Raw genomic sequence first — 15075 nt, forward strand, 5'->3', positions numbered from 1 at the left:
GGAGGTGGTGAGCTCCCCCTCACTGGCAGTCTTTTAAGCAGCGGCTGGACAAACCCTTGTCAGGGATGCTCTAGGCTGATCTTGCATTGAGAAGGGGGTTGGACTAGATGGCCTGTATGGCCCCTTTCAACTCTGTGATTCTAGGATTCTGTGGCCACCTACTGGCACATGGACAAATGGGAGTCTCTTTGGCCCCTGTAAACTGGGACTTAGACTAAACTGGGGCTTAGGCCCAGGAAAGCAGCTCCCAGTTTGTCGCGGTAATTGCATTTGGATGTCAGAACAAACGGGACCATGCACACCGGGAAGCTTAGCACTGAAGAACCTGTTCTGGCAACACCAGCATGGCTCTATGAGCTTGCTTGTGTCGGGGCCGGACCATCTATTAGGCACACTTGGGCAATTGCTTCGGGTACCAGAGGCAGAGGGGCATAAAATAGCCCTGTCATTGACAGCATCAGGGATTGCTGTGGCAAGCAGCAGCCCTGGGAGGTGCCCTGGAAGGATTTCTTCCTCCTTTCCAGTGCCCAGTGGTGCGAGTAGTGGGCAGGATCGCCTCTGTCTCCCCGCAGCATAGTCCTGGCTCTCAGAACTTCTCCTGGACCAGATGGTAATGTTTTGAGCTTTCCCAAGGGCTGCCTGTCACTGATGTTGTTGATGTTGTTGTTCAGTCGCACAACCGAGTCCGACTCTTTGTGACCCCATGAACCACATGACGCCAGGCCCCCCAGAGCCTGTTTGGTATAGTGGTTAAGTGCGCAGACTCTAATCTGGGAGAACCGGGTTTGATTCCCCACTCAACTTGCACCTGCTGGATGACCTTGGGCAAGCTGTAGTTCTGGCACAGCTGTTCTTGGAAAAGAGCCGTTTCTGTCAGAGCTCTCTCAGCCCCACCTACCTCACAGGGTGCCTGTTGTGGGGAGGGGAAGGGGAAGGAGTTTGCAAGCCACTCTGAGACTCCTTTGGGTAGTGATGCTCTGTCTTCTTGGTGCTGGGGGGGGGGTCAACAGTGGGAGGGCTTCTAATGTCCTGGCCCCACTGGTGGACCTCCTGATGGCACTGGTATTTCTGGCCACTGTGTGACACAGAGTGTTGGACTGGATGGGCCTTTGGCCTGATACAACATTGGCGTCTCTTATGCTCTTATGTTCTTATGAAGGGCGGGGTATAAATGCAATCTCTTCTTCTTCTTCTTCTTCTTCTCCTGTCCTCTGTTGTCTTCCAGAGTTTGCTCAACTTTATATTCATTGCATCGATAACACTGTCTAACCATCTCATCCTTTGTCGTCCCCTTCTTCTTTGACCTTCAATCTTTCCCAGCATCAAGGTCTTCTTCAGTGAGTGCTCCCTTCTCATTTGGTGAAAGTTGGGAAAACCACTAGGCCATTCAGGTTTGATCTAGATCACATCCCTGATGAATATACAGTGGAGGTGAAGAATAGGTTTAAGGGATTAGATTTACCTAAAGAACTATGGACGAAGGTTCATGACATTGTACAAGAGGCATCAATCGGCACTCAAGTAATAAAGGCTAAACTATTCCTAAAGTGCCACATGCGAACTGGGAATTTTCTGCTTTATCACATGTTTGTTATTTTGCCTTCAGCATACAGGCCGGAAGCCACTCTGGGCAACGACGGGTCTGATTCGGGCTCTAACTGCATCGAGCAGACAACGGAATGGAGCGCCTGCTCCACAACTTGCGGGATGGGGGTCTCCACTCGCGTCACCAACAAGAATCCAATGTGCGAGATGGTGAAGCAGACCAGACTGTGCGAGGTGCGACCCTGTGAAAAAGGCCTGCTGCTGGAGAAGGTAGGGCTCAGCTTCTGGCAGGTGCATCACACATGGCAGGCTTGTGTGGATTGCTTAAGAAAAAATAGGAACATAAGAGAAGCCAGACCCATAGCCAGGATTTTGTGGCTTGTGGGGCAATTTTTTTTCTGGTGCGGCTGAAGTTCTCAGTGCTGAAAGAAAAGCCATGTAGCCAATAGAAAGACATTACCGGGATAGATCTCTAAATTGGAAGCTGTCGACCTCTTTAGGCGACAGTTCTCAGTTGCTGCAAGTTTATCACTTCTGCCAGCCTAAGCAACAGTTCTGATAACCAGGTGGCAGGTGGGGGTGATGACTTCTATAGTCAAGAAAGCCAACAGGCAGAAAAACTCTCTTAAAGGAGACCAGCTTCTTGACACAGAGTTAGAAGGGATCCTAGAGGTCACCTACTCCAACCCCCATGCTCAGTGTGGGAATAAGTCAACTACAGCACCCCACTCTGCTTAAAGGAGTGCATGCCTTTTAAAAATGTTTTTAAATGATTGAAAAAAGCATTACAGGAAAAATTCTTTTGGGGCTATGCCTTTAAGAAAGGGGGCGGAGCTCCCAAAAGCCCCACCTTAGCTATACGCCTGAGAGAAGCTATGTAGGATCAGGGCAATGGCCCTTCTAGCCCAACGCTCTGTGTCACACAGTGGCTAAAACTCAGGTGCTGTCAGGAGGTCCACCAGCAGAGCTTATACAAGGAAGAAAATATGCTGAACACAGACTCAGGATAGACAGCAGTAGCTGTCGTGAGCGATAGGTGTTTTATAGGGTATGGCTTCCCCAGGCGGTGTTTGCATTTTATTGCTAAGCTAGCCCAAAATGGTGGCTTCTGCAAAAAGGTTCTTATGGTCTCCTTTAAGCCCAAATGCATCTTCTGCGTGGTCTTGAAAGACTCCTGAGGCTATTTGGGGGGAAAATGCAGTTTGATAAAGAAGCCGCCGTAGACTAATCATCTATGTATGTCAGTAGTATATACCCTTAGTGTCAATGCTTCCCAAAGGGAGGTAGAACTCCTTCCCAGTCCTGCTTCTGATGCTCTTTAATGGGAGATGCCATAGACTGCACTTGGGGTATGCCCACTGCCACTGAGCTTGTAGCTGTTAATCACGTAGAGCTTGTTCTCAGCCACGTAGCAGCTTCTGAGCGCAGATGACTGAAGGCTCGCGTGATTCTTTCCCACTGGTGCAGTGAAGCAGGTCTCAGCCTCGTCACTGTGTGGATGGGAAGCTCTCTGCATGTAAGCTGCTCTGAATTTCCTGAAGGAAGAGCCGGGATAGAGGCATAATCAGTAAATCCCAGTCTAGAGCACAGGAAACAACAAAGGATCATAGAACATGTGTAAGAAGGGAACTCTATATAATGACATCCAGTGGTATTAGGAAATTGTACACAGGACCACTGGGAATAGCCATTTTGCTGGTGTCTAATTCAAAGGGAGGAGCTACGGTGGCTCAAGTGGTTAAGACGCTGAACTGCAGGCTGTGGAAGGTCGGTAGTTCAGCAGTTCGAGACCCGGGTTGCCGCATGACCGAGTGAGCTCCCGTCTCTAGTTCCAGCTCCTGCCAATCTAGCAGTTCGAAAGCAAGAAATTGCAAGTAGATAAATAGGTACCACTTCAATGGGAAGGTAACAGCGTTCCGTGCACCTTGGTGTTTAGTCATGCCGGCCACATGACCACGGAAACGTCTTCGGACAGCGCTGGCTCTTCGGCTTTGAAACGGAGATGAGCACCGCAACCCTAGAGTCGGATTCAACTGGCTTTCGAGCAAGGGAACCTTTACCTTTACCTTTAATTCAAAGGGAGCAACTTGCCGCTCACGCGAAGGCTCCTTCCACAATCAGTTATTCTTACCAAACTGGGGGTGGGAAGGGCCATCAAGGCACAGCCAATTTCTGGTGACTCTGTTGGGTTTTCAAGGCAAGAGACGTTCAGAGGTGCTTTGCCATCGCCTGCCTCTGCATCAGGCACTCTGCTAATAGTCTACCCGAGATTGACTGGAAGTTGATCATGGAAGTAGTGTGAGGATGCACAGAGGCATTACACCCTACTGGGCCCGGTACATTTTTCCCCCTGCAGCAAGGCAAGTCATTGTTTCCCTCCTGCTCCTAGGCAACATAACCTGATTCCAAAACCCAAATGGATTTTTGTCCCTTGCCCCATCTTTTGCACTTTAAATCCAGGGGCCTGTTTATTTCAGGTAATCATTTATTGAACACCTTAAAAAAAAAAACACCAGTGTTTTTCATTTTGTGGGTTCTGCGGTGGGGATGGTGGGATAGCTTCCTGATTGCCACTAGGTCCAGCCAGTTAGCTCTCCGCACAGACCCACAGCAGGCTCCCCAATTGCTTATACTCTTCCCTCAATCCACCCACTCTGGTGGCCCATTCCCAAGGACTGAACCCACCGTGGAACACATGAAGCTGCTGTATATGGAATCAGACTCTTGGGTCCATCAGCGTCAGTGTTGTCTACTCAGACTGGTAGCGGCTCTCCAAGGATCTCAGGCAGAGGCCTTTCACATCACCTCCTGCCTGGTCCTTTTTAACTGGAGTTGATAGGGACTGAACCCGGGACCTTCTGCGTGCGAAGCAGGTGCTCTGCCACTGAGCTACGGCATCCTTGTTGTTTTCATAGCCATGATTGTTGTGTAACACCCCGTCCCTCTCTCAGAAGGGCAAGAAGTGCATCCGAACCAAGAAATCCCTAACAGCCGTTCGCTTGGAGTACAAGAACTGCACCAGCGTCCAGATGTACAAGCCCCGCTACTGTGGTGTCTGCAGTGACGGACGGTGTTGCACTCCTCACAGCACAAAAACCATCCACGTCGAGTTCCGCTGTCCCCATGGAGGCACCGTCAAGCATCCCGTAATGGCGATCAGTACCTGCGTTTGTCACGGCAACTGTCCTCAGGATGACAACACTTTCTTCAGGAAGCTACACTGAAGAGGGCTGGACAGAAATCGGAACTTGAAAATTTTGGGGGGGGGAAGGGATATTTAAATAAAAAAGCTTAGGTTTTATATAATATAAGTGCTGGAGACACCCAATGGGTAATGTCTCCCATTTCCTTATCATTGTTGGTTCTTCTGTGAGGTGGGGGAGACCCAGTTTCACTTCAGTGATCCAGTTCCGTGTCTGTGGAGTTCCTGGAAATCATTTCTCAGGCATGTTAGAGGCATGTGCCTGCATAAACATATTACCATTGCTAGAGGGGTGGGGGAGAGAATATAGCGATTCAGTGTGGGTTTTGATGATTAAGGAATTCCTAGAAACTGCAGGCACTCGGAATTCCTGCTCATTCATGTACCAGCTCCTCTCTGCTCAGATTTCCACATTCTTTTTCCCCTGAACGACTTATATTCTAAATGCCACAGGCATGCTTATGTTGCCCTATTTACCTGCAGGAGAGAAGTTAAGTGCAACATGTGGGTGCGGAGTGACAGGACTGTGCTCTTACGTCTGGTAGAAAGCCAGCTTAGGGATGGGCACAGACCCAAACCCAAGCCAAAGTCCAGGCCACACTTTGCCCAGTTCAGGCTCAGGAAACCTTGGTTCACAAAAAACACCTTCCCCTGAACACTCACCAAGCTTCTGCCTGGTTTGGTTCAGGGTTTGCCCCCCTTCCCCCCCCCCCACATGCCCACCACTTCTGGGTGGTGTCGGACCCTGCCTCCACATCACTTGGAGGTTACACAAGCATGCCACCTGACCGGCTTGCATCATTTCTGGGTGATGCAGGTGCGCTGGGGATAGGGTCCAGTGCCACCTGGAAATGATACAGGTATGTGGGGGGGGGGCAATGCGCCAGTGTTGCTTCTGGATGAGGCCAGGATGCTGGGGACGGGGGCCCAAAGCCTCCCAAAGTGGTTCAGTTCAGTTGGTATTTTTGCTCGGGGGCTTGGTTTGGGACCGCCCAGCTTGCACATCCTGAACTGGGCTTTCCTAGTCTGTGCCCATCCCTTAGTCAACTTTGGCAGGCTTCCTCAGGATCTGATTCTTCATGGTAGGAACCCAAGAGTAGTTCCCAAAAAGGACCAAACTCAGTACATCAGGGCTAAGAATTATACTGGCCCGCTGAGCACTTACCCCCCTCTACCTGCTCCTCATTGCCTTCTCCAGGCAGCGGCTGCTACCCATATAGCTTCACCCATAGTCCTCCTCCACTCCTGTGTCACTCTTTGTCTGCTGAGAATAGTAACAAGAATGGGCACAGTAATAAGACCAATGAAAAAAGGAAAAAGAACTGTGACAATTTAGCACTTGGCACTAAAAATATATATATAACAGTGTGCAAATTTATAATTATTCAGTAATAATTACATTGCTCCACTTACATAAATATTAATATTTTAAACAAACAAGTATTTAAAATATTAATATTTATGTATGTGGAGCAATGTAATTATTATTGAATAACAATGAAAATGTATTGTAACAGCTATTGTTGTACTTTTTAGAATCAACAGTATATTTCCAATACGTCACCAAGAGAAATGAATTGTTGAAAGACAGTTTATGTAAGGTTTCATACTACTTTTATTCTTATTTATATATTTGCACACTGTTATATATATTTTTAAATGAGACTTGTATTGTTATATTTGATAAGGTACACATCCTTTTTCGGACGAAGATCATTGTCGAAACGGCACACCATTCCGGAGACCACTGTCTACATTCACTATATATATATTACTTATTTTCTGTTATTGTATATTATGATTTCTGAATATATTGCCAAGCGCTAAATTGTCACAGTTCTTTTTCCTTTTTTTCATTAACTCTTTGTCTGCTGGCCATGAGATGTCTCCAAGATGGCCCCAGTATTGTGGAGTAGGTGGTAAGGTTTAAGTTAATAGGGTTGTCAACCTCCAGGTGGTGACTGGAGATTCGGGATTACAATTCCATGCAGCCCTGAGTCTGTTCATGGGGAGGGTGGGGTATAAATACAATTAAATAAAATTAAATAATAAATTGATCTCCAGGTGATGAATCAGTTCACCTGGAGAAAATGGCCACTTTGGAAGGTGGACTCTATAGCTTTTACACCCTATTGAAGCCCCCCGTCCCCAAACCCCGTCCTCCTCAGGTGTTTCCAGGTGTTTCCAAACCCAGAGCTGGCAGCCCTATTTAAGTATAGTGCCGTTTTGAAGCCATTTCTGCCTCTGGGAGAAGGAACGTCGGTGGTGGTGAGATCCTGCACTGCCCCTCCGTCCTCTACTGCAACTAAAATGATCAGGGGATTAGAGCAGCTGCTCTGTGGGGATCAGTTAAAACATTTAGGGTTGTCTAGCCAAGAAAAAAGGTGAGCGAGGGGAGACATGCTGGAGATTTGTAAAATTATGCATGGCGTGGAGAAAGTAAGAGAAGCTCTTATCCCTCCCCCATAATACTAGAACTCAGGGTCATCCACTGAAGATGAAGGGTGGAAGATTCAGGACAGGAAGAAGCAGGGGTCATTTCCTGTGGGAGCGCACAGGAGCGGAGCTCCGGCAGTAAGGAGCCCAGGGGGCGGGCACATGCAACAAGCCCTGCCCCCTGCTCCCAGCAGCCCTCAGTTGGGCCACGAGGAGCAAGAAGCAGCCAGGTAAGTTGCAGAGCCCCCCCCCCCAGCCTGCCTTCAGGTACAAGCTCTCCCTCCTATGTGAGGGCAGATATTTGCGTCCCCCCCCATAGCTAGCAATCCAAAACAGTCCAGTGGAGCCTGAGTGGTGGGTGTTGCCTTCTGACAATTCCGGTGATGTCAGGGGTGTGGCATATGCTAATGAGCTCCTGCACCTCTTTTTCTACAAAATGACCCCTGGGAAGAAGTATTTCTTCACAGCATATTGTTAATTTGTGGAACTCGCTGCCACAGGATGTGGTGATGGCCACCAACCTGGAAGGCTTTAAAAGGAGAGTGGACAAATTCATTAAAGACTGGGCTATCGATGACTACTAATCATGATGGATCTCTATTCCCTCCAGAACCAGAGGTAGTAAGCTGGGGGACACGGGTGGGATGATGCTGATCCAGTCGTCCTGCTTATGCGTGCCGTAGATGCAGCTGGTTGGCCCCTGTGTGAACAGAATGCTGGACTAGATGGGCCTTTGGTTTGATCCAGCAAGGCACTTCTTATGTGCCTGATTATTCCCAGAGTCAGGGAGGTTCTGCTTTCTGGGGGACTGAGCTGAGTTTGCACTCTTAGCAGCCTTATTTTGTGTTACTTGGCCTCTTCGCTGTTAGATTCAAATGCCGATCGTCTCTTGTAGTGCGCTCACTGATTGCCCGACGTTATCATATTTTGTAATTTGTTTACTGATTGCCTGGAAAGGGTTTTGATCATACTTGTGATCCGCCTTGGGTCCCAGTGAGAAAGTGGACTAATAATAATAATAAATGTTGTCAAGCAGACCTAGTCTGGTCTGTATGCTGCAGAGTCAGTAGCCTCAGTGGTCTCTCAATTCTTTAAAGAGATGTTTTAAAGCTCCCTCTAGTGGTTGTAAAGAGAAGGAACACTTTTTTTTCCTGGGGTATGTGTGTGGGGAAGGGGGATTGTGCTGCCCTTTCCACCCAGCTTGTCCATGGGCCGGATCCGGAATAGAAAGGAGTATCCCTGAGCATGTACAGTGACCCTTTCCCTTGTGACTTTTTTGCACATACATGAGCAGTCGAGTTTTTATAAGGGGTACCTTTTCTCCTCACCCCTGCGAGACCCTGTTCCTAGAGATGGAAGGTACCAGAACAAGTTTGCAGTCCTGATATTGGGCCGCACCCCAGATGACTTGAATATGCAACCCTCCTTTGCTCCTTTTTAGAGTTTAACACCAGAAACACTTATAAAAACATTTCTGGCAAAGAGTAGGTCTTTATACCCAGCTTTTCTCTACCCTAAGGAGTCTCAAAGCGGCTTGTGATCACCTTTCCTTTCCTCTCCCCACAACAGGCACCCTGTGGGTTAGGTGGGGCTGAGAGAGTCCTGAGAGAACTGTGACTGGCCCAAGGTCATGCAGTAGGCCTCATCTGTCATAACGCAGGGCCATGAAAACGGAGCTTTTCCGCCAGCCGTTTCAGTAGGAAAGACCCTACATCGGCTGTGTTGCACTGGCACTTTATTATACGACATCGCCACATTTACATGGTTTTAACTGTATTTATTTAACTGGAAATGAGCTGAGCTATTTTATTGAGCTGTATTTTATATACGTACTTATGCTGGTTTTATAATTGTTGTAAGCCGCCCTGAGCCGCTTTGGCGGGAGGGCGTTATATACGTACTTATGCTGGTTTTATAATTGTTGTAAGCCGCCCTGAGCCGCTTCGGCGGGAGGGCGGGATAGAAATCTAACGGATAAATAAAATAAATAAATAAACAAGCCCAGCAGATTCACCCGGAGAGTCTCTGCAGGAGGAAATGAGGTGTGGGGAGGGGGGGCATGTTTGCAAGGCTAGCGGCAGAACCAGTGCCACTCTGGTAGTGCCAAAACCCAACGGATTTGACCTTAGTCCTGTTGGGATTTGGCAGTGCCAGAGGTTCTGCTGGGCACATGGCACTGGTTCTGCTGCTGGCCGTCTCCCCACACTTCACTGTCTACTGCAGAGATTCTCTGAGAGAATCTGCTGGGCTCGCTGTATGCCTGCCATGCTTTTCCCCCCACCACTGGAAACAATGAAGGTTGGGGGCACCCTCTTTGGATGCACATAGACTTGGACCCCCTGGTCCAGTCTTTGAAACTTGGCGATTCTTTTGGGGAGAGGCTCTAGCAGCTACACTGCAAATTTGGTGCCTCTACCTCAAAGCCCTTCCCACCACACACTGAATATACTAGGAGATCTGCCATTGACTCTAATGGCCCCACCGGGTATAATGGAACTGAAAAATTCGGGATTCCCGAATTAATTCAGGGTTTTCTTATGGGTAAACCAAGGCAGATCGGAGAATCCGATTCGGCTTAGCTAATGCCTGAATCATGCCAAAAAGGCATGATTCGGGTATTAATTCAGCTCAGAAATGCCAAATGCACATCCCTAGTATGAAGGCACAGATAGGATCTTGCAGCAAGTGGTATTCTGGTAGTAGATCTTTATGGATTCACAATGGATTTGGTGGTGACTGCTCTCGGCATTTGGGAAGAAGGGAGCTCAAGGAAGCCAATGTGATGGAGTTGTTATGGTGGACAAGGATCTGGGAGACCCAGCTTCAAATCCACCACACTCCCCGGCCATGGAGGCTTGCTGGTGACCTTGGCCTAAGCTGCCTGATGGGGGTTGTGAGAATGAAGATGGAGAAGAGGAAAATCATGTAAGTCACTTTGGGTCCCCATTGGGGGTATAAATGAATAAAGATTTAGGAGGGTCTGAGAGATCCTCTTCTAATACTTGTGCAGGAATTAAGACTCCTATTTATAGATCCTGTATATTTGTCACTGCTGGACTGAAGCGTGTAAGTGTAATGGACCGAAGTTGCTCCCAAGGGAAGGAAAGAACCTTGGTCTGCTCTGCCCAACAATGCCTCTCCAAAGCCCCAGTTAGAGACCTTTGCAAGCGCTACTACCTGGACCTGAGTCAGATTGAGGTGACGAGAGAGGAGGTCCTAAAACTGATAGACAACTCAAAAACTGATAAATCATCATACATCCGAGAGTTCTGAAAGAACTCAAATGTGAACTTGTGGATCTCCTGACAAAAATATGTAATCTTTCCTTAAAATCAGCCTCCATTCCTGAGGACTGGAAGGTAGCAAATGTCACTCCCATCTTTAAAAAGGGTTCCAGAGGAGATCCGGGAAATTACAGGCTAGTCAGTCTGACGTCGATACCGGGTAAATTGGTGGAAACCATTATTAAGGAAAGAATTAGTAGGCACATAGATGAACAAAACCTATTGAGGCAGACTCAGCACGGTTTCTGTAAGGGAAGATCTTGTCTCACTAACCTGTTAATGTTCTTTGAGGGGGTGAACAAACATGTGGACAAGGGGGATCCAATAGATATTATTTACCTTGACTTCCAGAAAGCTTTTGATAAAGTTCCTCATCAAAGGCTCCTAAGCAAGCTCAAAAATCATGGGATAAAAGGACAAGTCCTTTTATGGATCAAAAACTGGCTAATTAATAGAAAACAGAGAGTGAGTATAAATGGGCAGTTCTCTCAGTGGAGGGGGGTAAGCAGTGGGGTACCACAGGGATCAGTACTTGGTCCACTGCTTTTTAACTTGTTCATTAATGATTTGGAGTTGGGAGTAAGCAGTGAAGTGGCTAAATTTGCGGATGATACAAAGTTGTTCAAGGTGGTGAAAACCAGTGAGGATTGTGAGGCACTCCAAAGGGATCTGTCAAAGATGGGCGAGTGGGCGTCAACATGGCAAATGGGGTTCAATGTGGCCAAGTGCAAGGTGATGCACATTGGAGCCAAAAATCCTAAATATAAATACACATTGATGGGGTCTGAACTGGCAGAGACTGAGCAAGAGAGAGATCTTGGAGTTGTAGTGGATAACTCACTGAAAATGTCGAGACAGTGTGTGACTGCAATAAAGAAGGCCAATGCTATGCTGGGGATTATTAGGAAGGGTATTGAAAACAGATCAGCCAATATAATAATGCCCCTATATAAATCAATGGTGAGACCTCATTTGGAATACTGTGTGCAGTTCTGGGCACCACACCTTAAAAAGGATATTATAGCTTTGGAAAAAGTGCAGAAAAGGGCAACTCGAATGATAAAAGGGTTGGAACACTTTCCCTATGAGGAAAGGTTAAAGCGCTTAGGGCTCTTTAGCTTGGAGAAAAGACGACTGAGGGGTGACATGATCGAGGTTTATAAGATTATGCATGGGATAGAGCAGGTAGAGAAAGAGGTACTTTTCTCCCTTTCTCACAATACAAGAACTCGTGGGCACTCCATGAAATTGCTGAGCGGTCGGGTTAGAACGGATAAAAGGAAGTACTTCTTCACCCAAAGAGTGATTAACACTTGGAATTCACTGCCACAGGAAGTGGTGGCGGCTACAAGCATGGACGGCTTCAAAAGGGAATTAGATAAGCATATGGAGCAGAGGTCCATCAGTGGCTATGAGCCACAAGGTATAGATAGGGGCTCTGGGGCAAGTGATGCTCTATCTTCTTGGTGCTTGGGGGGGGTCAACAGTGGGAGGGCTTCTAATGTCCTGGCCCCACTGGTAGACCTCCTGATGGCACCTGGTATTTCTGGCCACTGTGTGATTCTGGCCTGATCCAACAATGGCATCTCTTATGTTCTTATGTTAACTTTTTAGAAATGTACTTTAGCGGTATACATTTTTCATCTATGGCCATAGGGTCTCTGTCACAAATGAGTTTAAAAGCCATCTGTTCTTCCCAAAGGACTTTATGAAGTGGGTGATGGAGGAAAGCGCTGTTACGTTGCAGCTGATTTACGGTGGCCTGTAGGATTTTCAAGCCAAATGATGTTCAGAGGCGGTTTGCCGTTGCCTGCCTCTGCGTAGCAACCCTGGGCTTCCTTGGTGGTCTCCCATCCAAGTTCTAACAGGGCTGACCCAGCTTAGCTTCTGAAATCAGATGAGATCGGGCTAGCCTGGGCCATTCACGCTGGGGCTTGCAATGTGTAGCTCTCCAATAGAAAAAAATAGAGAGGTGCCGCATGACGGAGTGAGCTCCCGTCTCTAGTTCCAGCTCCTGCCTGCCTAGCAGTTCGAAAGCAAGAAATTGCAAGTAGATAAATAGGTACCACTTCGGTGGGAGGGTAACAGCATTCCGTGCGCCTTGGTGTTTAGTCATGCCGGCCACACGGCCACGGAAACGTCTTCGGACAGCGCTGGCTCTTTGGCTTTGAAATGGAGATGAGCACCGCAACCCTAGACTTACAAACTCCTTTCCCTTCCCCTCCCCACCACAGACACCCTCTGAGGTAGGTGGGGCTAAGAGAACCCTTTCAAGGACTTTACCTTAAGCTGAGCAGAAATTTCTGCACCCTCACCGAACTACGTTTCTCAAGAGTCTTCAGAGGAACTTTGGACAATAAAAAAAGGTAATAACTGATGTAAGGTTATAGTAAGGTTGTTCCCTTTTACCAAGACCTTGGTGGTGTTAATATTGCTATGGGCACTGGCTGTAGAACTAGGGAAGGAAAGAACTCTAAAGATGTAGGGGTTACAATTAGATTTGTGACAGGATTTCTGCACATGAGGGTTATCCGGTTTGTTTATCTGAGTCCTGAGAAAGAAGGCGGAAAAAAGGTTTGTGCTGCCCCCAGCAGGATCATACTGTCACTGCAGGGAGCGCCTACCACTGCCTGAGCACATGCCACAGTCGGTGTCATTGCTGTTCATAACAGATGGGCAATTTATGGGGCTGCCCTTCAGCTTGCTGTTCCTTCCATGCCTTACTTTACCAAAACCAGATGTAGCCTTGCCATGGAAGTAAATGTCATGCTTCTAATGGGGGGGATTTAAGGACAGTGCCATAAATTCCTTTATTTTTTCAAGTTTGATTGTCCTGGTTCTGGGCACGAGGCACTCTCGAAAGAAATATCTTAACTGGTATGGGGTAGGCTGTGTAACCCAAAGAAGACCTTATTGGGTTAAACGTAAAGCACAGAAGCTTTGCACAGTATCCCCGATCCTTCGTGCTTCCTGGCTGAGGGGGAAATGCTGTCCAGAGACATTGCAAAGATGATCTGACTCCAACGGTAACGAGAAAAAGAAATTTTACTTACAGAAATAGAAGCACAACTTGCATAACATGTTCATGTAGGTACATTTAACTTATTGTGAACAGATTAACTTCAGAAAGGTTAACTTACTACAGCTCCAAGAGCCCAGGTAAGAGAGAGAAGAAGAGAGGTCCTACATAAGAAGAAGCAGAAGGCAATGAATGGCCAAAAAGGCTGATGAGAGGGTGGGGCCAAGTGTACCCAAGAGAATTCTCTTAACTCTTTCCTCCCATATCCTGTTGCACGCAGAGTTACCATATCCATTTAACTCCTTCCAGCCAGATCCTCTTACATGCAGAGTTACCATATCCAACAGACTTTGCCTCCATGTTCACCTGACTTCCACTGTTTGTGTGGTTTTTATCCTTCTTACTAGGCTTCCAAGCCTCCAGGTGGCACCTGGAGATCTCCTGCTACTACAGTCGATCTCCAGATGACCAAGATCAGTTCCCCTGGAATAAATGGCTGCTTTGGAGGTAGGCTCTGTGGCATGAAACCCTGTTGCGGTCCCTCCCCAACCCTGCTGCCTCCAGAGCTCTCCCAACCCAGAGCTGGCGACCCTGCTTCTCACCCCCCCCCCTTTCATACCTGGTCTGCTTCCTCCATGTCCTCCCAGCACAAGCCAAATTCCCTTTCATCAAGTTACAAAAGGACATATGAAAAGCCCTGTTGCCTTGGACCATCTAGTCCAGCATCCTGTTTCACACAGTGGCCAGTTAAACAAGTATAAAGCCAACAGTCGTGATAGTCTGACCCACAATCAAACAGTCATAAGACTTATAAAGCAATCACCAGAGAGAGACGCCCGGGATCCAGTAGAAACAGCAGCATATTTTGAGCCTGAATGTTAATTATGCTGTAGGGAGGCAAAGGAGGAGGAGGAAAAGATTGGATTTATACCCCACCCTTCACTCGAAGTCTCAGAGCGACTTACAAACTCCTTTCCCTTCCCCTCCCCACCACAGACACCCTCTGAGGTAGGTGGGGCTGAGAGAACCCTTTCAAGGACAGCGCTGACAGAACTACGGCTTGCCCAAGGTCATCCAGCCAGGTGCAAGTGGAGGAGTGGGGAATCAAACCCGGTTCTCCCAGATTAGAGTCCGCGCACTTAACTACTACACCAAACTGGAGACCATTCGCATAACTCTCTGTGCATTCTTTGCAGGGTCTACTGCAAGGGTGTACAGGTCAAACCTAATACAGTATTGCCTTGTTTGGCTATTCTCTATTGGAGGATAGCTGTCCCATGCAAATTGACATGCAGCAGCACACCTAATGGTGGGCTGGCCACCAAGCATGCACACTGCATGCAAATTATGCTGTAGGGAGGCAAAGGAGGAGGAGGAAAAGATTGGATTTATACCCCACCCTTCACTCGAAGTCTCAGAGCGACTTACAAACTCCTTTCCCTTCCCCTCCCCACCACAGACACCCTCTGAGGTAGGTGGGGCTGAGAGAACCCTTTCAAGGACAGCGCTGACAGAACTACGGCTTGCCCAAGGTCATCCAGCCAGGTGCAAGTGGAGGCGTGGGGAATCAAACTCGGTTCTCCCAGATT

At 47.8% G+C, this 15075-nt stretch overlaps 1 protein-coding gene across 1 annotated transcript in view; it reads left to right on the top strand.

Annotated features, from left to right (window-relative positions):
* NOV (nephroblastoma overexpressed) overlaps positions 1-4864 on the top strand; it is a 14267-nt gene extending 9403 nt beyond the window's left edge. The window contains exons 4-5 of the mRNA XM_015413019.1: positions 1607-1815; positions 4497-4864. Coding sequence (XP_015268505.1) covers positions 1607-1815; positions 4497-4769 — 482 coding nt within the window. The 3' untranslated portion in view covers positions 4770-4864. The remainder of the gene's footprint in view (positions 1-1606; positions 1816-4496) is intronic.
* Positions 4865-15075: the final 10211 nt, after the last annotated feature.

Source organism: Gekko japonicus, unplaced genomic scaffold (assembly GCF_001447785.1).
Source record: "Gekko japonicus isolate JY-2015 unplaced genomic scaffold, Gekko_japonicus_V1.1 scaffold2464, whole genome shotgun sequence".
In the NCBI taxonomy this organism is placed as follows: Eukaryota; Metazoa; Chordata; class Lepidosauria; order Squamata; family Gekkonidae; genus Gekko; species Gekko japonicus.